General features: G+C 36.3%; 1 protein-coding gene across 1 annotated transcript in view; it reads left to right on the forward strand.

Annotated features, from left to right (window-relative positions):
- The window catches only part of WWC1 (WW and C2 domain containing 1), a 110,681-nt gene extending 93,038 nt beyond the window's left edge, over positions 1 to 17,643 (forward strand). Inside the window, exons 15-23 of the mRNA XM_034406175.3 lie at positions 2,411 to 2,603; positions 3,328 to 3,480; positions 3,638 to 3,732; positions 4,269 to 4,419; positions 6,544 to 6,708; positions 11,641 to 11,733; positions 12,299 to 12,529; positions 14,344 to 14,465; positions 15,256 to 17,643. Coding sequence (XP_034262066.2) covers positions 2,411 to 2,603; positions 3,328 to 3,480; positions 3,638 to 3,732; positions 4,269 to 4,419; positions 6,544 to 6,708; positions 11,641 to 11,733; positions 12,299 to 12,529; positions 14,344 to 14,465; positions 15,256 to 15,322 — 1,270 coding nt within the window. The 3' untranslated portion in view covers positions 15,323 to 17,643. The remainder of the gene's footprint in view (positions 1 to 2,410; positions 2,604 to 3,327; positions 3,481 to 3,637; positions 3,733 to 4,268; positions 4,420 to 6,543; positions 6,709 to 11,640; positions 11,734 to 12,298; positions 12,530 to 14,343; positions 14,466 to 15,255) is intronic.
- The last annotated feature ends 2,061 nt before the right edge of the window (positions 17,644 to 19,704 follow it).

Here is a 19,704-nt window from a genome sequence, read left to right on the forward strand (position 1 = left end):
CTCGCACTTATGACCATCCTCACATTTATGCCCATTGCAGCATTCTTAACAACCATGTCACTCATTTCACAACTACTTCTCTTCATCATGGTGACAAGATAGGGTGCAAAACGTAAAATGTACAGTCGTAAAATGTAAAATGACAGTCATAAGTGCAAGAACTGGTCAAAAATGCGAGAACCGGTCAAAAATAACTTTTTCAGCCCTCTGAGTAGTCCATATGCACATAGGGACTACCCAGAGGGCTGAAAAAAGTGATTTCTGACAGGTCCTCGCACTTTTGACCAGTCATCATTTATGCCAATTGCAGCACTTAATTAAATTAGTTAAATAAAAACGACCTACTGGAGCAGTCGGAGACAGTCCGAGGCGGGCGTTCGGGCCGGCTACAGGGCAAGGTGATACAACCGGGGTAGGTAGACAGCTGCTGCCCAGGTGGGAGGTGGGCGCAGGCCTACAGGGCTGGCTGCAGGGTGAAGCGATCAGATGGGGTAGGTCAGGGGTCTGCAACTTTAAACACTCAGCCTTAAACACATGTAAACACTTAAACACAACCTTAAACCTGGGTGGGCATTGCCAACTCCATATCACTTACTCCCACCCAGGTTTTGTGGCTCCCAGTATTTTCTTTTGGTAAGTCTGTTTGTCTCTTTCATCACTCTCATCTCTTTCTTTCTCCCCCCCTCTTTCTCTCCTTCATCTCTCTTTCTCCTCTCTTTCTCTCCATCTCTCTTTCTCTCCATCTCTCTTTCTCCCCCCTCTTTCTCTCCTTCATCTCTTTCTCCCCTCCCCTTTCTCTCCTTCATCTCTCTTTCTCTCCATCTCCATCTCACCTGGGGAGTGGCGGCGGCAGCGCACCTACCACATCATCAGGTCACGGGTGGGCGTGGCCAACTTTTTTTTAATTTTATTTTTAAAAGCATTTTTTCTACAACTTTTTTTTTTTTTTAATTTGATTTATATGCCACCCTTCTCCGAAGACTCAGGGCGGCTTACAATGTGCTCAGCAATAGCCTTCATCCTTTTGTATATATTTATACAAAGTCAGCTTATTGCCCCCACAACTGGGTCCTCATTTAACCATCTTAGAAAGGATGGAAGGCTGAGTCAACCTTGAGCCTTGGCGAGATTCGAACCCTGCAGTAATTGCAGGCAGCTGGTCTTAATAAGCTTAATAACAGGGTGCCTTAAACCCCTGTACTACCAAGGCTCTTATTAACCTTAAGAGGTTGCAGAAAAAAAATGCTTTTAAAAGCCTCTGACAATCAGGCAACTCAGCTGGGATCGCCAAAGGCTTTTAAAGGCATTTTTTTTCCTACAACCTCTTCGGCCAAAAAGCCAGCCATGCGAGGAGTGGGTGGGAGTGGTGGGGCGGGAGGCAGGGCAGGGGGTGGGGCTGAATCCCACCACTGTGCAGGCCAGATGCATTGTGTTAGCGGGCCGTACTCGGCCCGCGGGCCGTAGTTTGAGGACCCCTGTCCTAGAGCATCCTTTGAACTTCTGTTTCGTAAAAAAGTAGAGAAGTTATTACAGGGCAAGGAGCTGTTGCTGGGATAAGTCTGTTCCTTTTCTTTGATCTTATTTTTTTTTAAACTGTCAAATACGATGGAATATTTTAAAGGGGTAAGAATTCTGCTTAAAATTAATGAATCAGCTGAGCAATCTTGAAGCTCAGTAGTGTTCAAGGAGCAGAAAACTGTATATGCAAATTAAGTCTGGTCAAGATTCTGCATGAACACAGTTTACAAAGAGATATAACAGATTATCTGGGAATTTTCTGATTCTGTCCCATCTATAAATGTTTTTCTCTGTTAAAGATAGTACTGTAATAATAAATAGTTCTTGGAAATTGAATAACTACTATGTCTATTTTAACATAGAATGCAAGAGGGATCTTGTTTATAATTTGTCATAGTTTTTTGATTTTGATATGTTATACTGGAACTTATTTCTCATGTCTGTGTAAAGAGAGGAAAGGGGAATCCAACCAAGCACTGAAGTGAATGTATATTCTACTCTAAACTACCGTGTTTCCTCAAAAATAAGACCCTGTCTTATATTTTTTTGAACCCTGAAATAAGCGCTTGGCCTTATTGCCATGCGCTCAAAAGCCTGATTGGGCTTATTATCAGAGGATGTCTTATTTTGGGGGAAACAGGGTATGTCAAGTTCTGCCATCCATAATTTCTAACTCAACTTTTTTACATAATTGATATACTGAAATCTGTCATGATTTTAATATTAATATCCATCTCAATCACAGACTTATAGGAACAAAGAGAGGTTGAAAAATAAGTTTCTTCTCTAAAAAACTATGCAAAAATGGGTTACACTGATAGTCACTAGTGATATTCACATATTCAGTGAACTTGTAGAGTAAGTAATCCTTATTTAAGATCCTTTCCAACAGGAGCATTCGTGTGGCTGTTCTCCCTTCATCTGAAAGCACAAGCTGTTTGTTCCGTACAAGACTCATGGACGCATCAGACAATCTCACATACAATGAATTATTTTGTGTTACAATCCCTCATTCAGTTTTGCGACAGAAGACACTAAGGATTGATGTCTGCACTTTAGATAAGTTCCACCTTGAAGAATGCTTGGTTAGTGCTTATTTCTATGTGATAATGTCATCTTCTTCATTGTGGTGACCTCAAAATATGGGAGAGCAGATCGCCACCTCTCCTAAATGTGAGTGGCACTTGGCACCACAGTAAAGGCAGTTCTCAACTTACGATCACAATTGGGACCAGAATTGTTAAGCAAGATGGTAGTTAAGTGAGTCAGGTCCAATTTTACAATCTTTTTTTATCGCAGTTGTGAAGCAATTCACTGCAGCTGTTAAGTCATTAATCGAATCCAGCTTCCCCCATTGATTTTGCTTGTCAGAAGCCAGCTGAGAAGGTTGCAAATGGTGATCATATGACCTTGGGCCATTGCAACCATCCTAAATACATGCTGTTTGCCAAGCTCCCAAAGTTTGATCACGTAACCGCGGGGATGCTGCAATGTAACTGAGGGTCATTCATAAGTCACTTTTTTCAGTGCCTTTGTAGCTTTGAATGGTCACTAAACAAATGATTGCAACTTTTGGACTACCTGTAATGTTTATATTGAAAACCCTCTTGTGTATGACAGCATGCAACACCACTTGCATAGTTGTGCAACTGAACATTGTTTTGCGCTATTACTTAGAGTATAAATGTAAAGGAATGATAAATTATGTACACTGCCCAGAATCACACATTTATCCTAACATCTGGGAATCAAATTCTTTGAATGTCCTGAAGGGACTCATCAATGTATTTTGTTTTCTTTTTACTGTAGGGAGGTGCACAAGTTAGCCTGGCGGATATTTGCAGATCAGGGGAAAGGTCAATGCGCTGGTACAACCTCCTCAGCTATAAATATCTACAAAGGCATAGTTGTGAAAATAAGCAAGAGGATACTTGTTCTGAGCTACTCTGCACTGAGAAAATGGTAAAAACTAATAATTAAAGGTGTTTTTGCACAAACTGTAGGAGACAAAGCCTCATGGCCAATATATTTGTTCTCTCAGCTTGAATAATGGTAGTCTTTGGTAAACCTTCAGACACTGAGGGTGATATTGTTAATCTTGTTAACCTATTTTCCATAGGACTCTGTATCTGCATTGCTGGAACAAACTGTTGTTGAACTTGAGGCAGTAGAGAAAAAACTAGGAGAAAGTACTTTCGGTACCGATGAAACCTGGTGAGTCGTATGATGCAATCATGGGATTCCATAATTCTTTTTAGAATGACAGAATTTAATAAAGGATATAATCAAATCCCCCTCTCTGGCAATTTTTCATTATATAGGCATTAAACATTGAAGTAATTCTTTAGAGAAAATCGCTGTATTAAAGAGTTTAACATTTCAGTTTTAAAATTGGCATCTTTAAACAGACGCTAATCTTTAGAACATGATATACTTCTAACACAAGCAAAAGCTGCACAATATTTTGATATTAATCCAATACAAATTTCATTTTGTATTTTCAAATTTGTGTATTTGGTGACACACATCTCCTGAGATCTCTAGTCATGATGAGAAGACTTTCTATAGCTCTCACTGTTTTAGATTTATTAATTCAAGCATATGTCATGTAGCTACGGCATATGTCCAGTTTATTTAATTTTATCACATGATGTTGTGATGTTTTCCTTCCCACAGTGACTGTGAATGTAATAGTTTTGACAAAGTTCCTATATGCTGTAATTTTGTGTGAACATTGTTCATTTTTACAGGCAATATAAGGGAGATGGTGAACAGGATGGTAACAGTGAAACTGAAAATGGTGAGACTGAAGCAGAGGAGGAATTTTATGGCAGAAGGATTGTGTGGGCCACTGAAGAGAACTTGCTACCTTTGTTGCAGGCTGAGTCAGCAACCATCAAGGTAAAGAATGTATAATGAAAGCAGAATCCGTTGAAAGCCAGTGAGCAGAAAGACAAGCTGCCTTAAGCATTATGCCCTTGCTGCAGTCCCCTTGTTTCATTTCTGACAAGCTGTCTTTTGAATTTACATTCTTCACTAGGCTCATGAATCAATATTGTTGAGGTTTGTTTTGTTTTTTATTATATAGCCTTCAAATATCATTGGCAAATTAGTTGCTTTTGAAACCCAGTCATGGTCTCTCCCAGTGATTATATTAAGACTGGCTCAAATCTCAAAGCTCTTGGCTTGATGGAAGACTTTCTTCTTTTTTTTTTGCCCAAATAGAGCTATGTAACTTTCCAATAAATAGATATGGAAAATCACACTAACATCTTCTGCTTATTATGAACAATTACACTACTGCCAGAATTTACAATATGCCTATTTGGCCTTGGAAACACAAACCAACATTTCCATAGGCAAATGGGATCGTGCTATTTTTTCTTGCATGTCAACATAAGAATTTGACGAACAGTTCATGTTTTCTCATTAATAGGAGAAAAAGAATTCCTGAAGTGCATTTTCTTTATTGTTCTTTCTCACTGCCATCTATTCCCCAGATTCAAATATCAGATCAATATCTCTTTTTGTATTAATTTCCATACTCTGATATTGAAATCTATTATTAAAAATCAGTGTGGAAGTTTTAAAGGCGCTATAATGTTTCTGTTTTATTGTTTAGATGCATTTCATTAGAACACAACTCTTTTAGCTCTGTTTTCAACTAGAGATTCCTTCTCTATCACTATCATTATCATTATCTATCATTATCTTAACATTTATCGTTAGTTGCAAACAAAAGCTTTGCACTTGCAAGCTACTTTGGGGTGCTTGTTTATACATAATAGAATCTATGTTGAAAAACTGACTGACCATAGAATCCCTGATTCCAAAGTAACTAAATTCTGTAGGATAAAATCAAACCAAGCTAATTATCCATTAAAATATTGAAGTTAATTGGCATATTCATATATAAATTAGCTGACATAGATGAAAGTTGCTTTCCTCTTCAAATAAAATTTACAAGAATTTATGCATGTATGGAGGGTGCCGCTGACTTTTCATTATGAGTCACTGAAGTTGGTTGTTCAGCAGAAAAAATATGGTGCCCTTTCAATCCTTAGTCTGAAATGAAGCAGAATAAATGTTCTATCCCCAAAAGAAACAGGGAGAAGAAATCCATAGGACAGGAACACCTTGTTTGATGCCAGTTATTGACAAAGAAGTTCCAGAAGTTTTAGGTTGCCAATTGTTTGATCCCACTGAACTCTGGAGAATTAGGACCAAGAGAATGGTTCTCCATTGTTCTTTCCTCTATTGTTCTGCCACGTGTGGCAATGGAAGTTGCACGAGAACAAATCTGGTCCTATTTTCTTCTTCCCCTTAACTTCACTTGTCTCACATGGCAATCAAAGCAGACTAAGAGAAAAGGAGGGAAGTGAGTCTTTTCTCTGTTTACCCATGGAGCCGATTGCTGAAGTGCTGCTTTTTCCCATAGCTGGCTAAAAAATGGCATTCCTCCATGACATCAATGCACTTTTCCTGTCATTTCTCTAAATATTGGAAACCAGAGATCTCTTGCCAGTTTTTCAGGGTTGGCAAGAGAAATGGAAGAGACGGTTGCTTGGGACAATGGGAGTGAACATAGCCCTAAAAACCATTGTCAAGGTGTGGGTGTGCCAAAAGCAGCTTCGGGTTGCTATTGGGAGCAGGGCAGATCCTTTCCTTTAATCTTACCCCAAAATAAGGCACCACAAGGGGACCACATTATACAGTTTGTTCTGCAAAAGTTGGAAAATATCACTTTAGAAGCAGAACAAGTAAACACAGGTAAATGCTGGCTCAACTGTGGGATGGGGTGAGCTGAGGATGAAATCGTTCATGCCTTATAAATCAATTTGCTGAGGCATTGCTAGTCCAGACTTAATGGGCTGTGTCGAAGAACTCATTGTGTTGCTGTGTATTTTTTTTTATGTACTATAAGCATTGAAAAGAAATATCATACAATTCTGTTCTTATAGCAAAGCAGTCAGGCTGAAAGTATATCAGGAAAGAAAACTACATTGATATATCTTTCACTTCCAGGTGGATAAAGAGACCAACACAGATAGTCTTATGCAATCTTCTCTAGTAGTTCGTCCAAAAGATAAAAGAACACCTAATCCTTTACAAACACCCTTTGTTAGAGGCAGCACAATCATCCGCTCCAAAACTTTTTCTCCAGGACCACAAAGCCAGTATGTGTGTCGGGTAAGGAAAACAGAATTAATGTATTTATTTCTTCATTCTCCCTCTTCTACAAATAGACCACTAATAATTATCTTAGTTAACACCACTACACACTTTATGGAAGAACATTTTCCTTTCCTGGATTCTTTTTTGATAATTTTGATATGAGTTTGGGAAAAAATAAACTGGATTTTCAGTTAGTTAAAAATGCTCTTTGAAAATCATTAAAATCTTTTGACAGACCAACTCCTGACAGGCTAAGCTAGTAGTTCAAACGAAAGTGAAAAATGTTAAAACTCCCCCACTTAGATATGTGGGAGAAGTTGCCAGGATATTCTTGCATAGAATTTCAATTCCCTTAATACATTTTTTTAATCTCTTTCAAATTCAGTGGAAAAGTAACAAAAGTGTTGTTAAAATGCAAATTATGACCACAATTGAGCCCAAAATTTCTGTTGTTAAGTGAGACATTTGTTAAGTGAGTTTTGCCCCATTTTACGACTTTTCTTGCCACAGTTGTTAAATGAATCCCTGTAGTTGATAAGTTAGAAACCTGGTTATTAAGTGAATCTGGCTTTCCCATTGACTTTGCTTGTCAGAAGATCGCAAAAGGTGATTACATGATCCTGGGACACAGCAAACATCATATAAATAAAGGCCATAACTATGAAAATGGTCATAAGTCACATTTTTCAGTGCCATTGAAAATTTGAACGGTCACTAAATGAACTGTTGTAAGTCAAGGTGTCAGGTTTCCAAGTAATAACCCCAAAGCAATCAAAACTCTGAGGCCTAGAGTTTTCTCAAAGCGTAGTTTTATTTGGGATGTCATATTGGCACAGCTGGTGAAAACCTGACTGAAGGATACAGGATTTTCCCCACCCAAATCAAAACCCAAAGTTCTTGCCCCCCAGGTCACATGTCCATCACATGATTGAGACAGGTTGCAGTCCCAATTCCCGCTGGCTTTGGTTCATGCCCTTCCAACACTTGATAGAGCGTCCTTGGCTCCCATGAGAAAGAACGTTATTTTGGCTACATATCCCCCAGCTATCGCTACCTCCCCCCTTACGTTCCCATAGCTCCACCCGGCATCGCTGTGCAGCCCTGAAGATGCTCCCCCAAAAATTCTTCAGGGTTAACACAAGGACTACCTGTCTTATTTTGTTTTCTTTTCCAAACCCATCCCTCTCACACATACACATCCCTGCACATGTTCAGCTTTTTGAACTTGGAAGAATTTAAAGTTTGTATGAATAGAAATGCTTTTATTTTAGGGTATAGGGTATGTTTCAGTGCCAAATTTCATTTTCTGCTGTTTTAGGGCTATGCTCATAATTTGAATAGTTCTGTGGCTACGCAGTAAATTCCAATGAAAAATATGTTGCTTGTTAGGATTATACATAGTGTGTAGTATTACAATGTAAGTCCAGCTGATAAACCTTAGCTCCTATGTGTCAAGAATTCTAAAGTCCCTAATTGCCCAACTCTACTGGAATTCAAATGTAGTTGCTTAGCATAAATATTACCATATTGTTTTCTTCCAAGTTATGTATTCTGCCAGTTTTATTGCTGTTCAATTATGAATCAAGTGTGGTGACTTTTATAAAAATAAAGGAGAAAGAATATCAGGGCAATCTGAAAATAAACATGGCTGTGATTTCAAGTGCAGCCTATAACACAAGCAAGCGTGAATGAATCCAGTGCATTGCAGCTACATCTGTGGGGGTTTGCCTTTTTGATAAAATACTTATTTATAATTAATTTGCACCAGGAGACAGGATCAGGTAGGACTATAAATAAACACTCTTTAGCTTTGGTCTGAGAAGCAAAAGATGGAAAACACTGTCAAGAAGTTCCTTTCATGAAGGATGGGCTGGTTCTGTTGAAAAATGTTGGGTTCCTTCAGCACATCAATTGCTGAAGGCACCCAAGAGGTCTCTTTTATGTGTGCCACTGAGAGCCATTTTTTTATTGCAGCGGCATATAAATATGTTAAATAAATAAAATTATGGCTCACAAATTCTGACACCGTCAGGATTTTTAGGTATCCATTTTCTCTTTGATTAGTTGCAACTCTAAGCAATAGGCTATACAATTTTATCATCTTGTTGTTGTTTTTTAAAGTAGACCTTCTAGCATCAATCCACAGAATAAATGACACATGACAAGGTGTCCAGGCATTGTATGATAGATGAATAGTTCAGCACAGTAAACAACAAATGAAGAAAATCCTTCAGAGCATCTCAGTTTACTTACCTATCTGGCACAAAATAGCAAAAAATGCAGCTTTAAAACTTAAATGCTGCTTGTCTGATATGTTCAATAGCTTTGCAAGAAGAATGTATTACTTAGCATTACTTAATGCCCTAGATATATAAAAGGCATTGGGAAGAAATAACTCATAAGTAAGCAGCTCTGCCCAGTTTTACAGGGAAAAAAAATCAAAGACATTTTGTTCTATTTGGTAGTTACATACAAGACAAAATTTTTAAACTTACAATATTCGATTGATTTTGCTACGAATGACAACTGGAAATTTAAGATATTCTACTGAGGGGCAGATTTCTTTTATATATATATATATATTTCTGAGGTTTTCGCGGGTGTTTGTATGTAGGTCTTTGGTTATTCGGGTTTTCTCCCGTGTAAAATTGGAGGTTTCTTGGCAACGTTTCGACGAAGTCTCATTCGTCCCCTGCAGCCAAAGGCCTTCGAAATCACAGTGTGATTGAATACAGATAGTCCTCGATTTACGACCCCAATTGAGTCCAAAATTTCTATTGTTATGTATGACATTTGTTAAGTGAGTTTTTCCCCATTTTACGACCTTTTTTTGCCACATTTGTTAAGTGAATCACTATAGTTGATAAAGTTACTAACCTGGATGTTAAGTGAGTCTGGCTTCCCTATTGACTTTACTTGTGAGAAGGTCGCAAAAGGGGATCACGTAACCTTGGAACACAGCAACAGTCATAAATACAAACCAGTAGCCAAGCATCTAAATTTTGATCACATGATCATGGGAAGCTGCGAAGGTCATAACTGTGAAAAACGGTCATAAGTCATATTTTTCAGTGCTGTTTTAACTTTGAACAGTCACTAAATGAACTGTTGTAAATCAAGGACTACCTGCATATGAAATTATATTTCTGTCTAGATATGAATGGGTCGTACTCTGTCCACCACCAATACTCAAATTAATTTTCAGAACAAAACAATTTTTGAATTCTTTAACTTTAGAGGAAATTGCCAATTATAAGATTGTCATTTCCCTTGCCCCATAAAGAAAGCAGAGACATTCTATGGTACTTTTATGCCATTTACAGTGAAATAAGAAACTTAGAACTGTTTGCTGAAAGGAATAGAAAACAACAAATTGTCTTGAGAATGAAAAGCTTATGTTGGACTCCTGAGCTGTAGCTTTTTTATTAGCCTGCCCTGAAGATGAACGGCATTCTTTCCTTCTCATTGTTATGGTCCGCCGGCGGCCTGCAGAGCTGGCAGCAGAGTCGGACAGTGAGGAGGTTGGGGAGTAACATGGGCCAGAGTATGGGGAAGGCTCGGATGAGGGCTATGTGTCAGAGGCAGAGAAAGGGCCATCTAGGAGATACATGCTGCCTCTGGAGCCTCCAGAGTCGGACCTCAGTGAGGCAGAAGGACAGGGAGAGCCTGTTCCCATTGTGCGCATGTGCAGAGCTGCCAGAAGGCAAGAACAGTTAAAACAAAAGGGACGACTCGGAAATAGGGCTTGGAAATGATTGGCCCCCTCCCATAAGACTTAAAAGAAGAGCAAAGGCACGTAGGCCTTTGCAGGAAGCAACGTTGTTAATTCTGTGCAGTTTAAAGTCTGAAGCTCTGTTTGATTCTGGACTCCATGTGGCTTTGCCAATTAGGTCTTGGGCAGCATGTCAAGAGAGTAAAGGTGGGTGATTATCACCAAAGGACTCTTTACAACTATTTGGGACTCATCGGTGAATGAACAGAATTCACAGCTGTTGCAATAAAAGAGGTTTTTGGGACAACTTGTGTGTTTTACTGACTCAGGAAGCCTAGGTCAGAACACTCATGTTTTTTTTTTCTGAGAAGCAGATTGTTTTAAAATTTTGTTTTAGCTATTTATAGCTATAGCGCAGGGCTGTCAAACACACTGGCCACGGCCACGCCCATTTTAGCGAAGAGGGAAAAAGTCCTGATACATCACGACACCGCCATGACGATGTAGTTTGACACCTCTCCTATAGTGGTTCTTCACATTTTGTTGATCTGAACCTAAAGGCCTAAAGGCCAGGGGTACTTTGCGAGTTGACACATGGGTCCATTTAAATCCACAAAACCCAAAATGGCAAGGATTGGGGAGAAGAGGGGAGGAGGGGGGAGAGAGAGAGGAGGTGAGGGGTTAAATGGAGAAAAGGCTGAGTCAAAGACTGAGGTGAGCACTGAAAGAATGGATAAAACAAGAATGGATAAAACATCAACAAAGATTCACTGTATTGAAAAGGCCAGAGGTACTGCTGGAAGCTACAAAATAGCATCACAGTCAGTCTGATGGACCAGATGAGTTAGAAGACCAAGTGTTGCATCCAAAGTCAACATTTGGAGTGGTAGATAGGGCTATGCCACAAAACATTGTTGGGGAGCAGAGGAGATGAAGATAGAAAAGCAAACTGGCTGGAGCAATTGTTATTCTGAAAAAGAGTAAGGAAGAGGAGGAGAAAAGCAAGAAAAAGAGTTTGGAGAAGAAAACAGCTAAAATTAGAATGAGAGGAAGAGAATATATTGTATTCTATAATATATATTATAAATCAACTAGAGGCCCATTGAATCGAGGCAGTGTATAAATTCTATACTACAAATAAATAAGTTTATTTTTATTCCAATGGAATAAGCTCCTAAAGATAGATGAGACAATATCTACTACCAGTGATTTTTTTTTCCTGTTTTTTTCCCCAGCTTAATCGTAGTGATAGTGATAGTTCAACACTATCTAAGAAACCACCTTTTGTTCGGAATGCTGTTGAGAGACGAAGTGTCAGAATGAAACGGGTAAATAATATTTTTATATATTGTCCAGTTTTTATTTTAACGTTTCCTTATATTTGTTTTTCATTAGCTGATCAGTTAGTTGCTTGGTTAATAAGACTAATGAACATTTTTTTTTATGTACTGAGAGCTTCAGGCAGCATCAAGTACAACAGTGCTTAAACTAAAGAAAATTTCAATATTATAAATTAAAATAAGAATTGTTATTTATTTAAAGCAGTATAAATTAAAAGTAATGACAAATAGTTGTGATGTAAAAATAAGGTGAGTTTCTACATTTTCACAACATAGAAAGATGATATAAAAAGTATAATGTTTCCTTTGAATTAAGTTTGACTCCTGGTGACTTTATGGACATACACCTAGGAATGTTTAGCAACAGTCTGGAAGAGATTTGCAATCACCTTCTTTTCCAGGGTGTTATCAGTCATTATGTTTCATACCTTGCTATTTCAACCATATTTCCTGGTGGGGTACTATCTGGTCTGATCTGCTATACCAGATAAGGTATAGACACCAATTTGGAGTTTTAATATATTTAAATTATATTGTTGGCTTTTTTTTCCAGTCCTCTATTAAAACTCTTGGACCTGAGCGTTTGATCCGTACTTCTCTCGACCTGGAATTAGATTTGCAGGCGTCAAAGACCTGGCATAGTCAGTTGCTGCAAGAGATTTCTGTCCTCAAACAGCTCAAGGAACAGTTAGAACAAGCTCAAAATCAAGGAGAAAAAGAGTTACCCAGATGTATAGATGAGAATGAGCAATTCAGGATGTTAATGAGACTGGTAGAGAAAAAGGCAAGTATTCTTAAGGCTAAAAATTGGTTTTGACTTTCCATTTCTCCAAATGACAGTATGATCCAAGACTGATTTTTAAAAATAAAAACACATCTTATTGGTGGTTAAGGGCCTAGTTTATTTTAATGGGAGTTAAAAAGTTTAGTTAGCCTATTCTGACTTCTATGCAAGGCAGCGTGTTCCACACTAATGCCATATTTCCTTGGAAGCTGAATGATCTTAAATCATAGCATTTATAGGGCAAAGATTCCTGTCAAATTTGAAGTGACTAAGTTGGGGGGAGGGGTTTAAAAAGTTCATGCTCCACACACAAATTTGCAATTTGCATTCTATAGCCACCTGGGATTCCACTTAGTGTCAAATCACTGACATGACAATTTCAGGCAAGTGGCATAAAACATGGGGTATATGACTTTTTTCATCCCCAAAGGAGAGGAAGGCAGGAGGAGAAACACCACTTCAATAATGCAATCACATTTCAATGTGCTCTCTCTATTCTCTGGTAATAAGTCTCTTCCACCAAAAGTGCAGCTGTCAGGGACCTAAAACCTGCCCCTCTTTTGTATTAAGTACTTTGAGATAAATCTTGTTTTCTTAATAAAATGTATTAAGTATCAAATGTATAATAAATGCTGCCTTGAGATATAATTTAGGACATAATTTAGGACCCAGATTGTGGGGGAAATAACATGACTTTGTATAAATATACAAAAGTATGAAGGCTATTGCTTAATGCATTGTAAACCGCCCTGAGTCTCCAGAGAAGGGCAGCATATAAATTAAAGCAAAAAAAAATTAAAATAAATAAATAAATAAATAAATACAGGTAAAATTAAATGTTTTTTTTAAAATAATGTGAAGTATTATTCCTAGCTAATACAGTTATATGTACATAGTCTGGAATTATAATAATTATAATTCACCTTGACTTTGTGTGCCACAGTCCAAATTTCTATGGTGATTGTCATCATGTCTTTTATAATGAAATTACATAAATTATGCAAATTATATTCTTACATCAGTTAAAATCATCTATTCAAATGATACAAATTGATGCAAATGAAGTAATTTGTGCCATTTGCATCACAGAAATTATGTAAATTGCCATGATGATATATTTTAGTGGATATTTGTGAATAACGGTATGTCACTTATTCCAATGAATCCATTAAAACAAGGTTTTATTATATGTAATACCCTGTTGCAATATAAATGTATATTCCAATGTTCATAGGATTACTCTATAACATATATGAGATATAATACATATATTATACACAGTAATATGTATGCACATTCAGTTTTCAGCAGGACTGTGAAACAAATTTTCTTCATAAATATTCTATGATATGACTCTAAGTTAAAATACACTTGTCATCAATTCTTGTTCTTAGAAAAAGTGACTATCTTTGGAAGTATTAAATGACAGATTATTAATTCATAAGATTCTATTGACCTCCATTCCAGTTCTAATTTTTATATTTAACTTTTCCCCCCCTTTATTTTTAGTTGGGCAAAATTAATCCATTGAGATTTGATAATACTACATTTCACAGGAAATACACTAATTAATTTTTTTCTGCCTCTTCCCCCCCCAAAATTCCTCCAATGGTAGAATTGGTAGAAGCAACAGCAGCAATTAAACAATTTATACACATTCAGTCTTTGTATTATTTCTAAATAAATATGTTTGCCCTCCCTGTTACATTTCAAACATAGAAACAAACTACTTTTAATCTTACATATATGTGTCAGATTAGGAAAGAATTTGTTATACTCCTATTTAAATAAATGATTCCATTCTCATCTTTCAGACCTTAAAGGCTGGATGTAAATATGAACGGAAGGCTGATAAAATGATGAGGGCAGCTGCTAAAGATGTGCATAGATTACGAGGGCAGACCCAAAAAGAACCTCTAGAAGTACAGTCATTCAGGTAGGAAAAATATATCCTTTTTTCTTTGCATATCCTTTCTTTTGTGCACCCTTTCGAAATATTTTCTGCTTTATCTAGATTCACTGATCAATTCATTATCATTAATATTTAAAACAAGGTAATCGTATTTGCATCAATTTCATCTTCTGATTAATTGTGTTTGGCATTTTATAACAAGCATATCCTTTTCTGGCATGGAACTGTTTCAACAGTTAAATTGCTTTCATTGAAATAACTTACATGCAAATACTTCACTATGTAAATGAAAATTATCGTGCTTTGCTAAAATATTTATTGTTCTGGTTAACAGTCAGATTTTTGATACTGAAACTGTTGCATTTCACTTTTTAAATTATTGCCAACAAAGGACCGAAACAATGAATATCATAGCTTGCTATGTAAAAAATTAGAATTTTGATGCCCCTTTAAGATTTAATAGCATTTAACTTTTGTGGCAGTAGTCCATTTCAGTAGTTGCATCATATTATTTGAATAAGAGGAGTTGTAAACAATGAGGTCAGGTGAAAATGACATGCATAAAATATATTGATAACTATGATATCATGTATTTAATAATTATGATGACATAGTGGTCTGTAGATTTTATGCTGTAGCACATCTATTATTATCAAGATTACATGATAGTCTCCTTTTTTTTATTCACAGTGGTTTTAAAGTCAAAGTGATATTGTGAAATTGTACATTGTTAAACATAGATTTTTATTTTCAGATTTTGACTGTTGAAACGTTAATTAATTACAATAATAACTGATGCTTTTGTTATTTGTAGAGAGAAGATGGCATTTTTCACACGACCGAGGATAAATATCCCAGCTCTCTCAGCAGATGATGTTTAATGTCTATTTAAGTATTTTGTTCTTAAAACCACTTCCGAAAAGTATATGTCATTCACCGAAGTTTATTTATATCATGTTAGTACATTGATGGCTTTATCACTTCTAGGGCCAGATTTTTAACTTTCTTTATTTTTTTCATTGCAAATGCCAGCATTAAAATTACACTATCATATAGTTTGTATATTTAGCTATGTATTTTTGAAAGATTTTTAAAAATGAAACAGTATAGCTCACAATGCCATTTAAAAAATATTGACATTTTGTACAGCTTTGCTTTTTTTAAAGACAGGTTTTGCTGCAATAAATTTTGAATTTGAAAAGGATCTGACATACAATTCTAAAAACAGGACCCCAACTCTTATATAACTAGGTTTTGCTAATTCAAATATTTTTATATCAAATAAAGGATAAAAGAAGCCATTTTGAGAGTTAAAAATGAGTGCCCTGTGAGCTGTGAAACACTTCCATTTCCATCTAGGTCATAAAAAATGGGTGTGGAGTTTAAATGCCTACTGCACTTTAATCTGGAGATTGTTACTTCATTTCATTATGCTGTTATCCTGTAAGAGTTCCTAAAGCCCTGTGAATCCTGTGTTAAAAAGAGAGTTGCAGGAAACATATATCCGTGGCTACATATTTGGCTTGAAAGAAATATCAAGAGCCAGCAGCTATTTTAAAAAAGCTATATCTGTCTTAAAATTATTTGTATTTCTTTTAGTAAATAATCCTCATATAATCATGCCAGTTTACAACCAGCAGCAACCAAAAGGAGCTTCTAAAAACAAATCATTTCCGGTAATGTTATTTAATAGCTACAAATGCTTTCTGTGTTGGTTTTTAAAAAACTAATTTAAATCTAGTAAATTCTCCCCATTCTTCAGCGAGAAAGTATTTAATCCGAAAGGCTTTCTCTGATTACTATTGAGAACATCTATTTGGATATTAAAAACAACATTCTAGAAGAAAACAGCAGCAAATTGCTGATTTGCTCCTGCTAAGAACTACGTGGATTTTACCTTAACTGAACAGCCTGCAATAAAACCTTGGTTTAAAAACCTGTAATCATGTTTATAACCCAGTTAATCACATTGCTTGTAATTTGTTTATTTTCCCCCAGTTTGTTTACTTTAATAATTGTGTGTGGGGGGGGGGTTGTGCACACCCAAGCACTCTGCTCTGCACTTTCATTTTTATATGCCCATCTTTAAATATACAGTATGCACATGTATACATGCATAGATGTAGAACTAGACATGGTTAGGTTATGGAACTAGATGTCAATTCACTCTTTGATGCATATGAGTGCCAGTTTAGTTGTAAGGCACCAGGCTATAAACTAGGAGATTGTGAGTTCTAGTGCTGCCTTAGGCTAGAAAGCTGGCCGGGTGACTTTGGGTCAGTCACTCTTGCTCAGCCCAAATCATAGGCTTGTTGTTGTGGAGAAAATAGGAAGAGAAAGGAATATTAAATATATTTGCTGTCTTGACTTATTTATAAAAATAATAATGGCCTGATAAAAAAAATAAATACCCTTTCTAGTCACTTCAGGGGAAAATAATGAAACAATGTGTCTTATTTTTAATAATTAGTAACTGCTAATTATCGATTTTAATGACTTCAATCCAGAAAAAAAAGTATGTGAAAGAAAGTCAGGAGGATAGAAGCTGACTTTTCTATCCTCTCATCCTCAAGCAGAATCTGGTATTGTTTTAAAAATTAGGCCGAGACACAATCCAAGAATGAGAATTCAGTTGCAGAAAATACTTCTGTCAGTTTTTTTGTAATATCCCTTTTAAATCATAGCCTACTTGCTTTAGGAGAGTATCTTAATCCCTGAAAGAGACGTTTGGCAAGAATTTATTGGAAGATGGGATAGGAAGATCATCTTACACTAATAACCATCCACTTCTCTAGACCCAAGATCTATTTTGCTTTTCATATAGCATTTGAAGAAATGTTAATACATTCCAATTTGATTGTTTTCTTTGAAACATGAATGTGTGTGAATCCAGGATCTATATGGCGTTTGGCTCTCTTTGGAACATAACTGAAATATCTTCTTACATTAACCCATGTATTTAATTGTTAACAATTTAAGAACAGAGAGTAATGGACACTGGAATACAAAGGCCTTAAAGGTCCACAAAACAAGATGCACCTTCAGGAGTAAAGTTGACAAGTGGTTTAAAATCTCTTTTCCTGAGATGTATATATATATTTTTCATGTATAAACACTGGAATAAGCAACCACTAAATGATTGAATTTATATATTTTAAATTTTATTAGGATTAACATTAAAATTGTTATAGATAGAAATTAACCTACCTGATTGTTGTGTCTTTTGTATGCCTATGTATATAATTCAAAATATATCAGTTCATACAAAGATACAGATAAATATGGCTCTTTTTCAGATCCATGCAATGATAGAAGCCAACAACTGTGATTGAGAACAATGTTTTTTTTTAAAAAAAAGACTTGTTTTTCTTGAGAGTTTATTCTGCACATATTTAAGAACTTTAGTTGTTTTTCAGCAGTAGCTTCCACATGTTCTTCAAAACTCATTCTTACTGGATTTCAGTGGTTTATTGATCTACATGGATTGAAACAAGCAAGCAAAGAAAATACAGTTTCACAACTTTAAAAGATAATGGCCTGAGGTTTATATTGCAAATGAATTTTTGCAGCCTTCCCTGACCTGAGAGCTATCTAGGTATGCAGATTCTTAACTCTCAGAATTCTTGGCAATAGTTACATTTGGTGGAGGGGGGAGGTTATGGGAATTGAAAGTTAAGACAGGGTGAAGAAAGATATGGGTTAATTAATGGATATGAATTTAGTGTCTTAAAAAGAAATGAAGACTATTACTTTCTGAATAGAAGAAGAATCCTGTTAGATCAAGCCAATATCCCATATAGTTCAACATTCTATGTTAACAGTGTCCAACCAGAATCAGTAAAAAAGGGACTGAAACATGAATAAGAGGACAATAGCTTTATATCACAGTTCAGCCTTCATCTACAAATAAAGGAGCACTGAATTGTTAGAGGAGATTATCATCAATAAAGAGCCAGTTTGGTCTAGTGGTTAAGGCATCAGGCTGGAAAGCAGAAGAATGAGTTCAAGTCCTCTTAACCGTGAAAGCCAGCTGGGTGACTGGGCCAGTCACTCTTTCTCAGCCCAAACCATGTCAAGGGTGGTTGTTGCTGAGAGAATAGAAGAAGAAAGGTGTTGGATATGTTTGCCGTCTTGAGTTATTTGTAAAAATAATAAACTCTGGATATAAATAAATTATAAATACAATCAATGAACATCTCTATTCTTTGAATCAGATAAAAAGGTACTTGGATCAACACTTTTAGGTAGTCCTGAGCATTGTCCTTCCTTCTGCATTGTAATAATATGTTTCTTTTGTAATTTCCTGATCCGGTGTACTTTCCTAGAGAGAAAGTTTTAAGGCAACTTCTTGGGTTTCTGTATGGTTTCCAGAGTAATGAGCTGAAGAAGGAATTTAAATTCTCATTCTAACCACATCTAGTTCAAATGCTCGGATAAACCCATCCCTTAGAACCCTTTCATCCTAACTTCTAAATCTGTTGCATTTAACAATGTCCTAATGGATCTAATCTGTTCTCAGAACTATCTCACAACTGCCATTTACATAAAAAGGCAAATTTAAAGACTGTCAATGTATTTTTCGTACACTGAAAATGTTAAGAATTTCAATGCTCTGTGCTCTGCTGTGTTAAATTTCAGGTATTACTTGAAAACCAAAACATTTATACCTAGTTCACTGTAACTTTAAAATGAAACTACTACTTGTTAAGTGGTAGCATGTTCAGATAGTGGGATTATGACTCAGTTTGGAAACTGAGCCCCAGTTCAAATTCAGGCATAATGAAAGAACCTTGCCTGATATTTTATCAAAACAGAGCAAAAGTGAATGTAAAAGACATGAAACAGAATCTTAACAGCATAGCAATTATGTAAAAAGACTTAGACTTTAAGAAAACTGATGGAACTAATTCAAGGTCATCCTTACATGTAATGCAAGTTCTAGACACTGCTCAATACTGTGTTGTGAATTTTTAAGTGTTTCCATGTGGTGATGGGGAAAATATGCTTGCGGAAAGTGTCAGTAAGACACTTAAGTGTCAGTAAGACACTTAAGTGTATCTTCAAGATTTTTAACAAAATAACAAGCTGGTAATGGAAAGTAAAAACATTTCCAGGAATGGTGGGGAAGGTCAAACTCGAATTTTGCAACTACTTATATCTCAATGGTGTCTGAAGCTCTGCAACAGTCTAACAATGAAACATTAGGTAAGAAAGGACCCTTTTTCCACTGCTTGGCTTCCCAGCTCCTCACATCACCTTGTCC

Source organism: Pantherophis guttatus, chromosome 2 (assembly GCF_059756535.1).
Source record: "Pantherophis guttatus breed Tessera chromosome 2, ASM5975653v1, whole genome shotgun sequence".
NCBI lineage: Eukaryota > Metazoa > Chordata > Lepidosauria > Squamata > Colubridae > Pantherophis > Pantherophis guttatus.